Raw genomic sequence first — 13,863 nt, 5'->3', positions numbered from 1 at the left:
CACACATATAACAGGAGTCTCCTGAAGGTGACAGTAGAGAGCACTTGACCTAGCTCTGCTCCTGTGTGCTTTATAAACTAGCAGTTTCAAGTAGCGACTAAAACAATAAAATGTATGGCTTTCATGGGCACATAGTTAGGATAAAGCATATATAGATAAGTCTGACATCAAAACATCATTTGTTACAGTCATTCATGGACATATTCTGATGATATCAATAATAATAAAATAAATAAAATAATAAAATAATAATCCTTTATGAATTTAACTCATAATCACCTGCTTATAATAATAGATTATCAACTATTTAAGCACATTCCAAACACTATCCGAACCCTTTTTAATTCCTCTTATCGTGGCTCATTCATTCACACACTGAACGCAAGTTAAAAAAAAAATCCATTCCATTGAAGAGACAAACAGAGGGGATGAAGCCAACGACAGAGAGTACAAACAAAGCTGTGTTGGTGGGTGCTCCCACAGTCGAGAGGGGATCCCCACCGGAGTGCATTATCATAATTGTGCAACGTGAATGCGAGGTGAACAAACCTACCACTTTGTAAGGTTCAGGGAAGAGTGGGGAATTTGCTGAAAACGCCTCTCCTCCTCCCTGCAGGATTTCTTGATTTCTCCTTTCTCTTTCTTTCAGTCGGAGCACATTCCGGTCCTCACTGTTCATGTTGCTAAAAAAAACAAAAACAAAAAACAAGAAAGAGTACCTTAGTGAACTTCCAATATTGCATAATGACACAGCTACTGAAATTGAAAAAATCTGAATGAAAAATACTTATATAAATAGCATTTGAGGATTAGAACGATGTCAGAGACACGTGGCTTGTGTAGGCTGCACAACAGTGTGCTACAGCTATTTCACATGCACTAAAGTGACACTGCAAAAAAACTGCTTCTTCTGCAATATATATGTCTCCATTGTGCAGTGTGCAATAAAAGTGCAGACTGCAGTAACGTCCAGTGAGACCAGCGCAGGCAAAAACAGAAGGAGACAAACAGGACAGACAGGATGTTCAACAGCAACGTATTTATATCCGACTACATTCATTAAGCTACAGTTCTGAACTGCGACGAAGCATGTATTAAGTTGGAGAAAGCAATTGGGGTGGTATAAAAAAAAAAAAAATGGCCTGATATAATTTCATAAAATGCCCAAATCGATTATCTGAAGTTTTATTTTTTAACTCTGTGTAGAATAGCTCTCAATAGCTGCACCAACTTCAATGAATCGGTCAAATAAACACTAGCATGAATACGTTTTTGGACACCACATGCATTTGACAGTGTGCTAATGGCAGAAATACTAAATATTACTCTAATAATGGGACAGTTTTTTTTACATTATTTTGTTCTGGCCATTGGTGAAATGAAGCTATGAGTCTGAGAATCCTGGCACTCTCTCTAATTCTCACACACCCACAAATTAACCTGCAGGCAACTCACACTTCTCTTTTTTCTCTTTTGTCTTGGAACCATACAGTCTCGAACGTCATTGCCGGGCAGCCAAACACTGTGGCATTCGGGCTGGAGGTTAGTGTGTTCAAAAACAGGGTATTGGCATGTCATTTCCAGTGTTTCAGGAATTGTATTTATTCCACAATGTACTTATTAGTAATATACTAGTTATCTCAAAATGGTTGATGTGAAAACAACCATTGTTGTCTCCTATACTGTGTATGACACGATTGTCTGCAGCAAGTGTCCCGATGGTGACGCACTTTCATGGTTTACCAGCCAAAAAGACCTCAAGAGTTCACAAAAAGTAATCCCACAAAAAACGGTTTTATAAATAGCAAGGCATGGAGTTGACAGTAAACAGCAGCCGTGGGCTTCTGCCAGCGATTTAAGTCTGATCCGCGCTGACTGTCACCAAGCTGTGACCCGCTGGCGACCCAAATCAGGCCTGACGTCAGGTGGTGTGATGTGGGTAAATGCAAACAATAAAAACGTGGACAGCGTTTTAAAAAAAAAAGACAGAAACAACGAGATGTACATGTCAGTGCTGAGATGCTTTCTGCACAGCTAGATGACTCAATATACAAGACCTCTACCACCCACTCTTAACAGGTGTCTGACTGGATCTTCATGAGCTATAAATTATCAGTGCGAAGCAGTATGACGACGAGGGAATATCCAACGTTACACAACTGTGACAGTGGCAAACAAAAGCCCTGTGAGGCAGTAAAACACAGCAAATTATCAACTACCTGAATTATTCAGCAGGTTTAATGACTCATATGAGCACTCGCATATAATTGAGCAAGGAAGAATAGAAGCCATCAAAGGCACATTGCATCTGAAGAATGATAGTAGTATACACATTTCTACATGACATAACTTCCTTGAATGGCATTTTAAATACTTGAAACAATCTTGCTGTGTTTGTCATTTGAGGAAAGGGCTATTCCATAAAGCTGGCCGATCACCACCATAAAGCAAGATGCATTGCAATGAATTTGATCAGAATCCAGTTCACCCCAGTCTGCGTAATTTGTTTAGTGGTTTATATTGGAATTATCTTGGGCCTTAGAGCTAGGTAAATTCCAGGATATCAAAGTGCAACCTTGGCACGTACCTTCTCTCTTTCTGGAAAGAATCATTATCTTTAAAAACCTAAATCTAAAAGGAATGCTGTAGACAGCTGAGGCGTTTTTAAGTGCTTTCACTCAAACATGACAGTTGAGCTGCTGTGGAAGAGAATGAGAGACAAGATGAAAGCTATCATGAGCAATGGTGGCATGAGCAATGGTATTTAGTCCCTCTATCCATTGTGGCATCTGGCTGTAAGGGCAAAAGCTTGGGTTAAGAGGCCCGTACTTTGCTTTCCCTGGTGACATGGTGGTGTCGCTGTAATGTCTTCAGAACAAGTGATGGATACAGTCTTACTCTACATTCTGTCCTACACTGACGTTCCTTTCACCCTTCGTGTCAAGCCTCATTTCGTCACTTAAACTCACACTGTATGTATTTACCTCAGTGGTCATAGTGCTGATCACGCACTTTTTCAAAGCTCATTGTAGTTAGGCCGCAGAAGGAGAGGAACTGGTGGAGATGAACTGAGGTGAAAGTCGTCACTAATAGGCTTAGGTTTGTCTAGACGCAGTGCAGCGGCCTACTTGGGCCCAATCCTTGCACGGATGGCCAGAGGAAATAGGACCTGCAGCCTTCACAACCAATGCTGTCGTCAGTGTTAGCCATTACAGTAGTAAAATACACAGGAAGATAATGATTTAAATGATGACGATCTTCCCCTGTAACCACCAAGTGAGTGACTGAGACTTGACTTGTCACTCAGGTTTTAATCAGCCTCCAGAGGACAGTGTGTGCAGAGCAAACATGAAAATAAAGGGTGTTGTAAAGGGCAGGTCACAGTGGGAATTTCTACTTCACATTCCTTTTAATAAGACATGAAGAAAACTTGGAAAGCCATTTCACATCTTCAACAATGCCAGCAAACAGTGTGTGTTCAGTTCCACTTTTAAGCTCCAATAACAGTGACTCAACCCCAATTTCAGTTTCCACCAGTCTTAATACTAAAGTCCTGGGGTGGAACCAAAATCATATCCTATGTTGGAATACAACTTGTGGTCTGACATGTTGGGAAGCTCTTTCTCAGCGTGTACAGGGTTTCTCTTAATGCTGAAGTTTCCTCAAGCTGGGCAATTCTACAGTATACAGTCGAAAAGCAACTCGTACTTGGCGTGACGTTTCCCGGGAAATGAACCTAGGTTTGGCATCCGCTCCGCAGACATGGACAGCACTTTCAGCACAAGTATATTTATGCAATGACTTTGGAGAGTAAAGCAAATAGTTTCTGATCTATGTCTTCCAGCATCACTTAAATTAGATTCTGAAACAGATAAACAACCAGAAATTGGCATATTAGATCAGAACTTTCAAAATCAACATTTTGTTGACCATTCACTTTTGGTCAAACTGAAATCATCTGTGAATCGATGCCACCTGTCAGCAGTACAAATGAGATGTCACTAACTGTGCAGAGTGGAAGTGAAAATACAAAACAATCTTGCATCTTTGCTCTGTCTTGACATGCTACTCTTTGGAACTCCCATTTCCTCTCTTGAGCTCAACCTCCAAAGTAACATTCAATATCCCTCTACTGCATGTAAATGTAAATGAGGGAGTCAATGTCAGTTTCAGAGCTTAATGTGCAAACAGCCCACTGTTAGCACAGCTCTTAACGACCAAGCGCCTCGGGCACAGACTCCATTGCAAATACTGCCCGTGTCCATTTTGCTCGCTTAATTGAGCCTCTCTGTTGGTTTTTATTAGTTAAACCGGGGTTACACCCAGTCACGCAGCACTAAAGAGGTTCATCAGACAGAGACGCTCAATTGTCTGCTACTCGTTCCGACAACGCTGCGCCATTATGTCAGTGTTTAGGGCTTCTGGCACCAGACTATTTTTAGTTTCAGAATTAGAGGCCACTCTTGTTGTTTTAGAGACTGGTCTGTTGTATATGTATGTACTGTATAGAGTACAGTATATCATCAACAGCGGCTGTGAAATTCAGACATTAAATGAAAGAAAAATTGTAGCCGAGGGAAAAAGTCTGATTTCATAGCCAACACTTGGCACAGACACATTCAATCATTACTGCAAACTAAACCTGGCGAGTAAAATGGTGTCCTTGCTTTATTTTGTAGCCATAAAAACTACAAAAAGCAGAACAATTTATTTTAAAGAGGCTCAGACGTTTTCATAATAAATAAAAGATGACTAGCAAAATATTAATGCAACACTTCTGTCTTTGCCAGTCTTGTCTTTCAGGTTTTCAGTTTAGCTTATGACCCATTTCTGTTTAACTTCCGCTCCCCCCCTAAATAATTACGCTACGACAGCAGCAAACTTTTTAATCCATGATTGTATCAGCTCTTCAATGCCCTGAAGGCTACTTGCAGTGGACTCTTCTGTGACTGCCACTCCCCAAATGTAAACAGACACAAGTTGGTTATGATCAAGCAGAATGAATGTTTCACAGAAAAGGAATTTGAGGTTGACACAGTTCATCCCTTCTTCAAATATGATGCGGGGCGTGACTCAACGGTGGTGAAGGTGGTCTTGACATGGACATTAGACATTAGAGGGAGAATTATAATGACCATCATGAACAGAATTATCAATCAAATAATAATAATTATTATTATTGGTAGGTGATCATAGTGTAGGACTCAAATCGGACCAATGTTGAATAAACAATAAATATACTAAAGGAATTAAAGTGGAACTGGAAAGATGATGATGATTTGGGTGATGAAAATGGGGTACAGAAATAGACTCAATCGCTGCCTCTGTAGTCAAAATTAAAAAGACACATTCCATGTTAATAGTGAAACCTGAACACAATGATGAAGAAGACCATCTTTAGTGTCATACATTTTTATCAAAATCAGCATGCTACTCATTTTTCACAAAATTTGTTACAACTTTAAGGTTAGAAATGTTCATGTTACAAAGGATCAGGTTCAGTTTGATTTAAGCTGAGGAATACTGCACATCGAATCAGACAGCACAAGCGATGCAAACAACTTTCGACAACTTACAAACCGGAATCTTCCGATCTACAAGAAGATCTGACATTTTCTTTGACTTTACAAAAGATGTTATCAAGACACGTGTTCTGGATTGCGTTTGCATCACACTATGTCCTAAGTCTATACTGAGCAGTCGCACGTCCATCTTATCTTATCTTTCAGTGACGACACAGCTTCCAGTTTCCTTTCCTGCTGTTCATAAGAGGTATCAAAAGATATTGATACCACAATGTAATGCCATAATCCAACATACAATGCAAGGTGAATCTTTTTTTTTTTGTTTTTGTTTAAATAAAATATATATTTTTGTGCCCTCATTAATGAAAAGCAATTTGTACCTCATGTTTTCAGTGACAGCGTGAGCTGCATTGCAAGCTAGCATGTCTTGAGTGAGTTGGAAACAAACAACTTTTTTTTGCAACATAAACAGTAAGTAAGGTTGTCAAGCAAAAGCGTACGTATGTAGCAGTCAGGATAATAAAAAGATTGCTAAATAAATCAATTGAAAAGTTTGAAAAGAGTTTGTTCTTTCAATGTTCTTAGATAAAACTGAATCATAATATTGAAAAATCCTGTATCCAAGAATCATGATGCATTTTAAATAATGAGGTTCATGCCAAATAAGTGTTTATTAGGAGTTTTAAAGGATGCTTTCTGCAGACTAAATATGTTCAACATTGATGGAATCACCTTCCACTTCTAAATAAATAAGCTGTTCTACCTGCTTAAAATATATCTTGTAAAAAGTATGTCCAGCTTGGGAAGAAACGTCAGGTGTTGTTCAGCTATACTACAGTGATCGTTCTTCAGTTGAAGTTGGACAGTTATGGCATCTGGATGCTGGCATGTGGATTTATTCATTTGTGGTGGTAGATACCAGCCACATTCCCACCATAATGAAAAGTCAATTCCCTCATTTGGTCTAAGAAGACCAGTTAAACCCAACTGTTGTTCTAATCTGTAAGTGAAAAAGAATTTACTCAGTACTATTGCAAGAGATAAAGGTTTGTCAATGAGTTTCTATCAGACTGGACGTATCTAAAACCAACTTGTTTACATAGCGGTATGGAGAACATCACAGGTCATAATGACGTCTGAACGCCATCTACTTCCATGAGAACACTTTTTGCACGTTTAATGACTCCTCTTCTGGAAGAGCAATGTCATAGAAAAATACAACAATAATAGCATGAACTCTACAATTACCATGATGAGCAGCGCACCACACTGTCCCCACTGAGGACCACAACATCAACTAAGTCACTACAAGCAAAGCCATTATGCCCCAGGTTGCAGGAAGCATCGGAAATGTTGTTTTGTACTTCCCATGAGGAGTGCAAGACAGATTCATAACTATCAAAGCTAATACTTGATAACTTTAGGTCAACCACCAGAGGTGCACTGTACACATTCTGTGATCCACGGCAGTTCATAATGAGTGTCTCAGATTATTACAATGACTCAAGAGCAGACTGTGAAAAGGTCAGAGTCTGTAAAGAGACAGTTCACTCTGTACCCACATTAATCAGTTCATCTGTGTCTTGACTATTCCTCCCATAACAGCCAGGCCACGTCTTCTGAACAAGAAGGAGATGAAGCCAAAGAAAGGTGATTTTTTTCTGGACTACTCAGAGATATTACAAACAAAAACGAGAGGGTTTATCTGACAAGACAACGAGAGGAGAGAAAGAAGTGACTCAGCCAACAAGTTCTGTAGTTCTTACCCTGACTGAGAGGCCATGGCCCCAACCAGTGAGACATTGGAAGGAGGAGGGTTCACAGGATCTCTCAGGGATTCAGAAGTAATCTTGCCATGCCTTCCTCAACTCCCTCCCTTGCTATTGTCAATTCTATTCCAGTGATCTGCATCTGGTAGACTCCATCTGAAAGTGTGGAACACTTTCTTGCCTCATTCTCAAAGGGTACAGTATTTCCTTGGAGTAGAGACAAATTTGACTCAGGGAGGGGAGGCGACTGCTCCACACGGGAGGTACCACAGCGGCAAACTGCGGGGGTGGCCGCATGCTACCAGGAGCTGCTGGCTTTTGTTTTCGTTTGCATTAGAGGAGTCGAAGGAAGGCGAGAAGAGGTCGGGGGTAGAGGAGTGGAACGGAGTGTGAGAGTTCAGCCGAGAGTAAACACAAGATTTGCCTTAGCTAATATAATTAGCAGACTACTCAGTCCCAGTATATCATGAGCCATTATGACTTGACCATTAATGAAACAAATAGACATAATTCTTAGGGAGAGTTCATGATTAGTTAATCATCTCTAACACACCCAAAAACATAACTCTTTCTCCAAATGTGTTTGTTGCTCTCAGACAACTTGATAAAGCTTTAAACAAAGTAAGTTTGAAATATCTGAACAGCAGCATTGTACAAAATACGATTCACAAAGCTGCTGCTTTCCCCCGAATGTATCACATTTTGACCATCTTTACATGTGCCATCCATGTGTTTATGTTGTCCAGTTAAGTGGACTACTAAGCAAAGAATTTTGAATGGAGTGACTTCTTACTGTAGTTAAGTAGTTTAATTACTTTGAACCACACCTGCAATTAAAGAAGATAAGTAGGTGTGTTCTTTAAACTGCCGTTTAATTTGGTACCACCGTCGGTTTTACCAAACAGCGAGGTGCAAGACGGCAGAGGCTGATCGTGTTACATGGCAAAACCAGGTGACACATCACAGAAGTTTATATCTGCATCATCTTCTTTAAATATAATGATCATTTTCCTTTCTAGACACATCTGCACAAAATGTGACTCATATCGAGTGCTTTTAAGTAGTAAAGAAATAACCTGTACTTGTTCTTATAGTGAGTTGAAACGGTTGAGCTGCATAATGTTGTTGACTCTCCATGTAAACATACTAAAAACCCTGAAGGAGCGTTTGGAAACAAACCTCACCTCTGCTCCAGAATGGAACTGTCCGCCTCGTCCCATATAAGGAGATGTTATTTTACACCACAGGACCTCTCCTGCTTGTGATGTCACACCTCTCACCGAGGCTGAGCCAACCAGAGTTCGCCTTTCCGACAACAAGCTCCCTCCCCCGATGACTCCCCCCTGAGCACAGGGCCAAGCACCAGTGCAGCCTGTTAAAGGGACAGTGTGCAATTTCCTCCACTCGTTGAAAGGCACAGGGCAGACATTTTCATCAGCCACACATGACACATTCTGAAACTTCAAGCATGGCGCAATAGTTATTCACAGGAAGCGCAAAAAGTCACGTAGTGCTGCCATCTAACCACAAGCTACGTTGATTCAGAGATTTCAACATCATGTCGGTAAAGAGACACTTTTACACACGAGCGGAGGACACTGTACACAACAGGAACCATTCCACTTTGCATGTGTGTATACTTATTTACATACATTTGGAACCCTAATTTCTAGGTTCCACAGATGTCCACACTAAAATCTCAAGTCTCAACGTGTCATTTCGCATCTTGATCACATCAAGACCTCTTTTTTTCTCTATATGTCTCCTACAAGCCAACCACAAGCACACTACACAATTAGTGACGCTTCAGCAGGTCACAGGGTTGTTCCGGGTCTTTCTGCAGTCACACATTATCATTCAGGAGCTTTAGTGAAACAAAACCCAGCCTCCATTCTGATTCAGTGGACTCACCATTACTTCCTTATTCCTCATAAGTGTTTTCTTCTTGCTGTATTTAAGATATTTTTCATTGAATCATCGGTCCCCATTAGACTTTGTGCTGCACATTTTATTACAATAAAGAATGTGCTGTATGTTTATTTCAAAGGCATGAGAATAATTTTGTTAAGTTTGTTTTAGATGGTACGCAATCTGTGTAATCCATTTAGCGATATATTCACATTTGATTTTGGAAATTTTGGAAGCCTCGTGAACACACAAAACAAAGAGATGATTCTTAAGATACCTAAACATGTGTAGCCAATCTCAAGTCACCATCGAACACATTAAATTACACAGTACGTTTTTACCATTGTCTGTGTGGACATCAGTTCCGACAGTCAGTTTTATATCCAGTTCTGTTCAATATACTCAGTTAAGCAAATAAAGATGTCATGGTTACAGTACTCCAACAGTTACAGTTAAGAAATCAAAGGTCAAATCAAAGCTCAGATTACATTCAAATATTTGTGGATAACAAAACCAGGTTTTGTCTTCAGCCATCATGAAAGGGTCCCCACACATGTATGAAGCTGTAATGGGTGCAGATGGACCACTGGTGCCACCACCCTTGGAGCTGATGAAACAAAACATGCTGACTGTAGGCATTCCGAAGGAGAGCCCATTCAGTGGTGGAAAACCGGCCTCACTTAAACAGCTGTTGGAGGAGGAGAGCGAGAAGAGACCACTGCAAGGTCCCAGGCAAAAAAAAAAATCACCATTGAATTAAAACCCAAACAAGCGTTAGTATGTTCGCGTCACACAATAAAAATAAAGTGAGGATTCTTGGCCATTTAATTAAGAAGAGGCTTCTCAACTCTCCACAGATTAGCAACATTTACATATCAAAACAGGGCTTAGTGTTGATTGGCATGTTAACCAAAGGGCCAGCTCTCATCCAGGAAGCTTTCAAACATTTCAAGAGACTCTTTGAGGAAACGTCTACAACCAGCAGGTGTGCCTTAACCGAAACATTGTCAGGCAACGTGATACGAAGAGATTTAATTTAGGAATCTTCATGTCAAGAAAATTCCACAACAGGATGCCAAAATACTTCTGTATTTCCAGCTCACATGCCACTTGCAAAATAGGACAAGTATTCAAACAACAACAATCTAGAGTTTGTGGATGAATAATTATTCATTCACGATCTTCACAAAGGTTAATAAACAATCCAAACAGCGAAGCATTCAGACTAGACCAACAAATCCTGCAAGTTCCCCAAGACATACTGCTCTGGTTCTGAGTTTTGGCACAAGTAACTAAATGTTCAGAAGGATTTTTTTTCCTCTCAGTGAGGTTCACATGGACCATGACACAAAACCCTCAATTATTTGGCAAAGCTTTCAAAGAACCTGCGTCACTCATCCTCTTCATTGTGCACACCCAAATTGTCAAAGGCCCTCACTTCTCACTGATCCGGCCTTTGACGAGATTTCTGACAATGGACAATGCCAACTTTCTGCTTTGAGTCAGCGCATTTCTACATGCTCACTACACTTTTGAGTGGATTGGAGCTTTTCATGGGCAAGCATGGCTTACACAAAATGGTCTCAAAGGGGTTTTGAAGGTACTGCTGAGAGGCCTGTACCGAGTTGCTACGATGTTAGCACACATGAAGAGAGGCGTAAAAATGTAATTTTAGGAGGAAAATGGAAGCAGGATTCATTCACACAGCAAGCCATTCATTTGACATATAAATTACAACTGAGATCACCAATTACTTTGACAATGACAATGTATGAGGCGCAACAATGTCAACTCTTGGTCCATTTAGCTGAAAAAAAAATACAGTCAATTAAGTGTGTTCTTTAGGTAGTAGTTGGATGGCACAGTCTGACAACGCATTCTTCTAGATACATAGAGAGCACAGAGAAAACTCTCCAGACTATTGGAAGAAATTACAACCTTGAAGAGACCGTGCATCCGAGAGTAAACCGAAGACAGTACCTGTGACTTCATTTTGACATTTGATTTTAACGTATTTGTTGATTACTATATGAAGAATTTAAGTAATTAAACCTATCAACGATATCTCTCAAGTCCAACTAAATATAAATAAGTCCAACTCCACCGACTTGATCTCATCACGTCACTAATAAAATATTAAAAACTACTGTTTAAATAACACATTATTGTAGCTATAAATATAGAGAAGACAGGACCCAAAAGGAGTGTTTCGTTAATCACAAATCGGACAAATGTATTTGACAACTACATTGTTATTTTCATCACCACAATTTTCAGTACTAGACACAAAAACAGTCATAATGCTCCCCCTTGCTTGCCATTTTCATCAAGTGCCACTGTGAGCGGGTTTGATCAGATAATAGCTTGACACAAGACACACACGCACTTATAGCTAATGAGCCATTAACCACTCAAAGCATGTATCAATTGTTCCTGAGTAGCAGTCATTTTACCACCTTCTGGGTTTAATAATGGCACAAACGTGGCACAACCTACTCAAATAACAGCTCTTATGCATATTTATTGCAACAAAACGAGCACACGTGCAAACAACAAGAGGGGTGAAACAATAAACCACCAGATGAATATTAATAGTCTGCTGAGAGCTAGTTTTCCAAAGTGCTATTACCTCGGGGAACATTCAGGGTTAAATTTAACGCTGGCAACAAGCAGAAAATAGAAACATAGTAACGTACAGCAGACCAAAAATACATACAATCAAAACACACATTTTCAAATGGGGATCGCTGTTCTTCTTACAAGGTAACTATCTGGCTCCACAGAGGCCTTCTAAAGGTAGATCTGACATTTACTGGAAAACACTACGACTGATTTAATTGACAATTTCTTCAGACTTCCCCAATATTAGCTGGCATTTTCTACACCTTTAGCAGGAAGTAGAAGCCTTGCGAACTCAGGCTGGTGAGGACAGCTGTTGAGTAAGGTGACAGTTTGGGCCTCTCACGTGCACTCGGTGCATGATCATCACATGCTGTACTCTAGTCAGTGACTCAGTTGGATGGGTTGGACCTATTTTTTGTTTTGCAGCTCCTAACAGTCATAAATTCGCTAGAATTGCCAATGGTTTATATGGTTTTATTCAAGGGCGTACTAGGCAGTATAAAATACACAAGGGCATATCACATGCTCTACACGCTTCTTATTTAGCTATACCCAAATTTCAGGGGCTTCCATGCTTGTTACTGATCCTTTTGTTGTCAATTGTTGTTTGTTTGCATGCAAAGCACCAAAGCCACATGGGAAACGTCTCCAAAAGAAAGCAGGTCAACACAACAGAGCAACGTATCACCACACAGATCTGTGAAAACATCCTGACGTATCTTATAGGGACAGCTCCGAAGGAGACAGACAGAGCAGAGACCAGTCCGCAGATGGATTTAAAAGAGCGATTTAAAAGAAAGAGCTGCAGATGTCTGATTAGATGAGCTAATTAGGAGAGGATGATTTGATAGGAGCAAGTCATGTAACAGACTTTCCTTTGTGAGGCAAATCAGATTTGATGAGAAACTTGCAGGTGTTAGCTGAGGACAGACACTTTGCTCTTGTCTTGGGGACAAGGCTTTGACTGGTACCCTTGCATGTGCACCTGGAACAAAGCTGGAGATTAGTCTTAAGCCAAGATTCACGCTCATTTTATTAAAGCAGGTTTCACAGATCCCATTCAATCATATCCCAAGCCGGCTCTGACGCCACCGAAGAACAAATGCATAACTTTGTACTGAAACACACACTGACACAGCACATTTTTATGACGCAAAGCCATAACTCACGACTTGTGCACTCAAACAATGTTATCATCAACGCATTTTAAGTGATGTCTGATGCCTCTGGCCTCGAAACAATCATGATCAATAAAAGTTGACATTCACCAGAAGTTGTAGAGCATTATATTCCGGGCTAATTTGACTGCACATCGTACCGTGTTGCTGCCTTTGGTCACGTTGCAAGAGGTCATAAGGTAACAACAACAAATGGATGATTCCATCCTCAGCCCACTGACTTCACCATCCATCTGCATTCCTGAACGATCGCCTACAGGCAACCCTTTAGGCTACGGCGTGGCACCAGCAGTGGTACAAATAAACTTCAACAATGTCATACCATTAGTCCCACCCATTGAACGTGGTGACCCTGGTCAGCAAGCAGGAACAGGAAGCCTCACTGTCTGCATTAGAACCGTATCAAAGGGACATGCCAATATTTTCATGAGACCAGATGACATCTTTTCAATCATAAGGGAAATTCACAAAATGGTGATGCAATAGTGGCGGTTAGAAAGGAGCCCTCAGTTCAAATTCTACATTTAGCTCCTGGTGGACTTCCCCAGGAATAAACGCAAAACAACTTCATAATTTATCAGCGAGAGGTTTCACAGAAATTAGGAGAGCAATATTTACCTCGTGATTGCAGCCTCAGTAGCATCTACTTCACCTTTTCCACGTCTCCTGAGCGGATACTATCTTAACAGTCTGCATTGGTTTTTCCCCATTTGGAGATTGAATGAGGCTGAACACTGAAATATTCTTTCATCAACAGTGAAAGGACATTGGGAAAGTGGCCAGATTTACGGAACACATGGTTTCACTTTTAATAAGTGATAAGATTCAAATACTTAAAAAGTAGTATGGCATGTTCCATAC

General features: G+C 40.4%; 1 protein-coding gene across 5 annotated transcripts in view; it reads right to left on the bottom strand.

Moving 5' to 3' along the window:
• aff4 (AF4/FMR2 family, member 4) overlaps positions 1-13,863 on the bottom strand; it is a 32,337-nt gene that overhangs the window by 15,700 nt on the left and 2,774 nt on the right. For 2 of the 5 annotated variants that reach the window (XM_053848146.1, XM_053848147.1), the window contains exons 1-2: positions 7,292-7,552; positions 554-683 (exon numbers count right to left, since the gene is read on the bottom strand). The exons of 1 other annotated variant lie outside the window; for it this stretch is intronic. In XM_053848146.1, the coding sequence (XP_053704121.1) occupies positions 554-683; positions 7,292-7,308 (147 nt within the window). In that variant the 5' untranslated portion in view covers positions 7,309-7,552. Of the gene's footprint in view, positions 1-553; positions 684-7,291; positions 7,555-13,863 lie in introns of those variants that run through there. 2 more of the 5 variants (XM_053848149.1, XM_053848148.1) reach the window with 2 other exon arrangements.

This window comes from Synchiropus splendidus, chromosome 17, assembly GCF_027744825.2.
Source record: "Synchiropus splendidus isolate RoL2022-P1 chromosome 17, RoL_Sspl_1.0, whole genome shotgun sequence".
NCBI lineage: Eukaryota > Metazoa > Chordata > Actinopteri > Syngnathiformes > Callionymidae > Synchiropus > Synchiropus splendidus.
The sequence above is the reverse complement of the archived record's forward strand: the minus strand, read 5'-3'. Positions and strand labels throughout refer to the sequence as shown.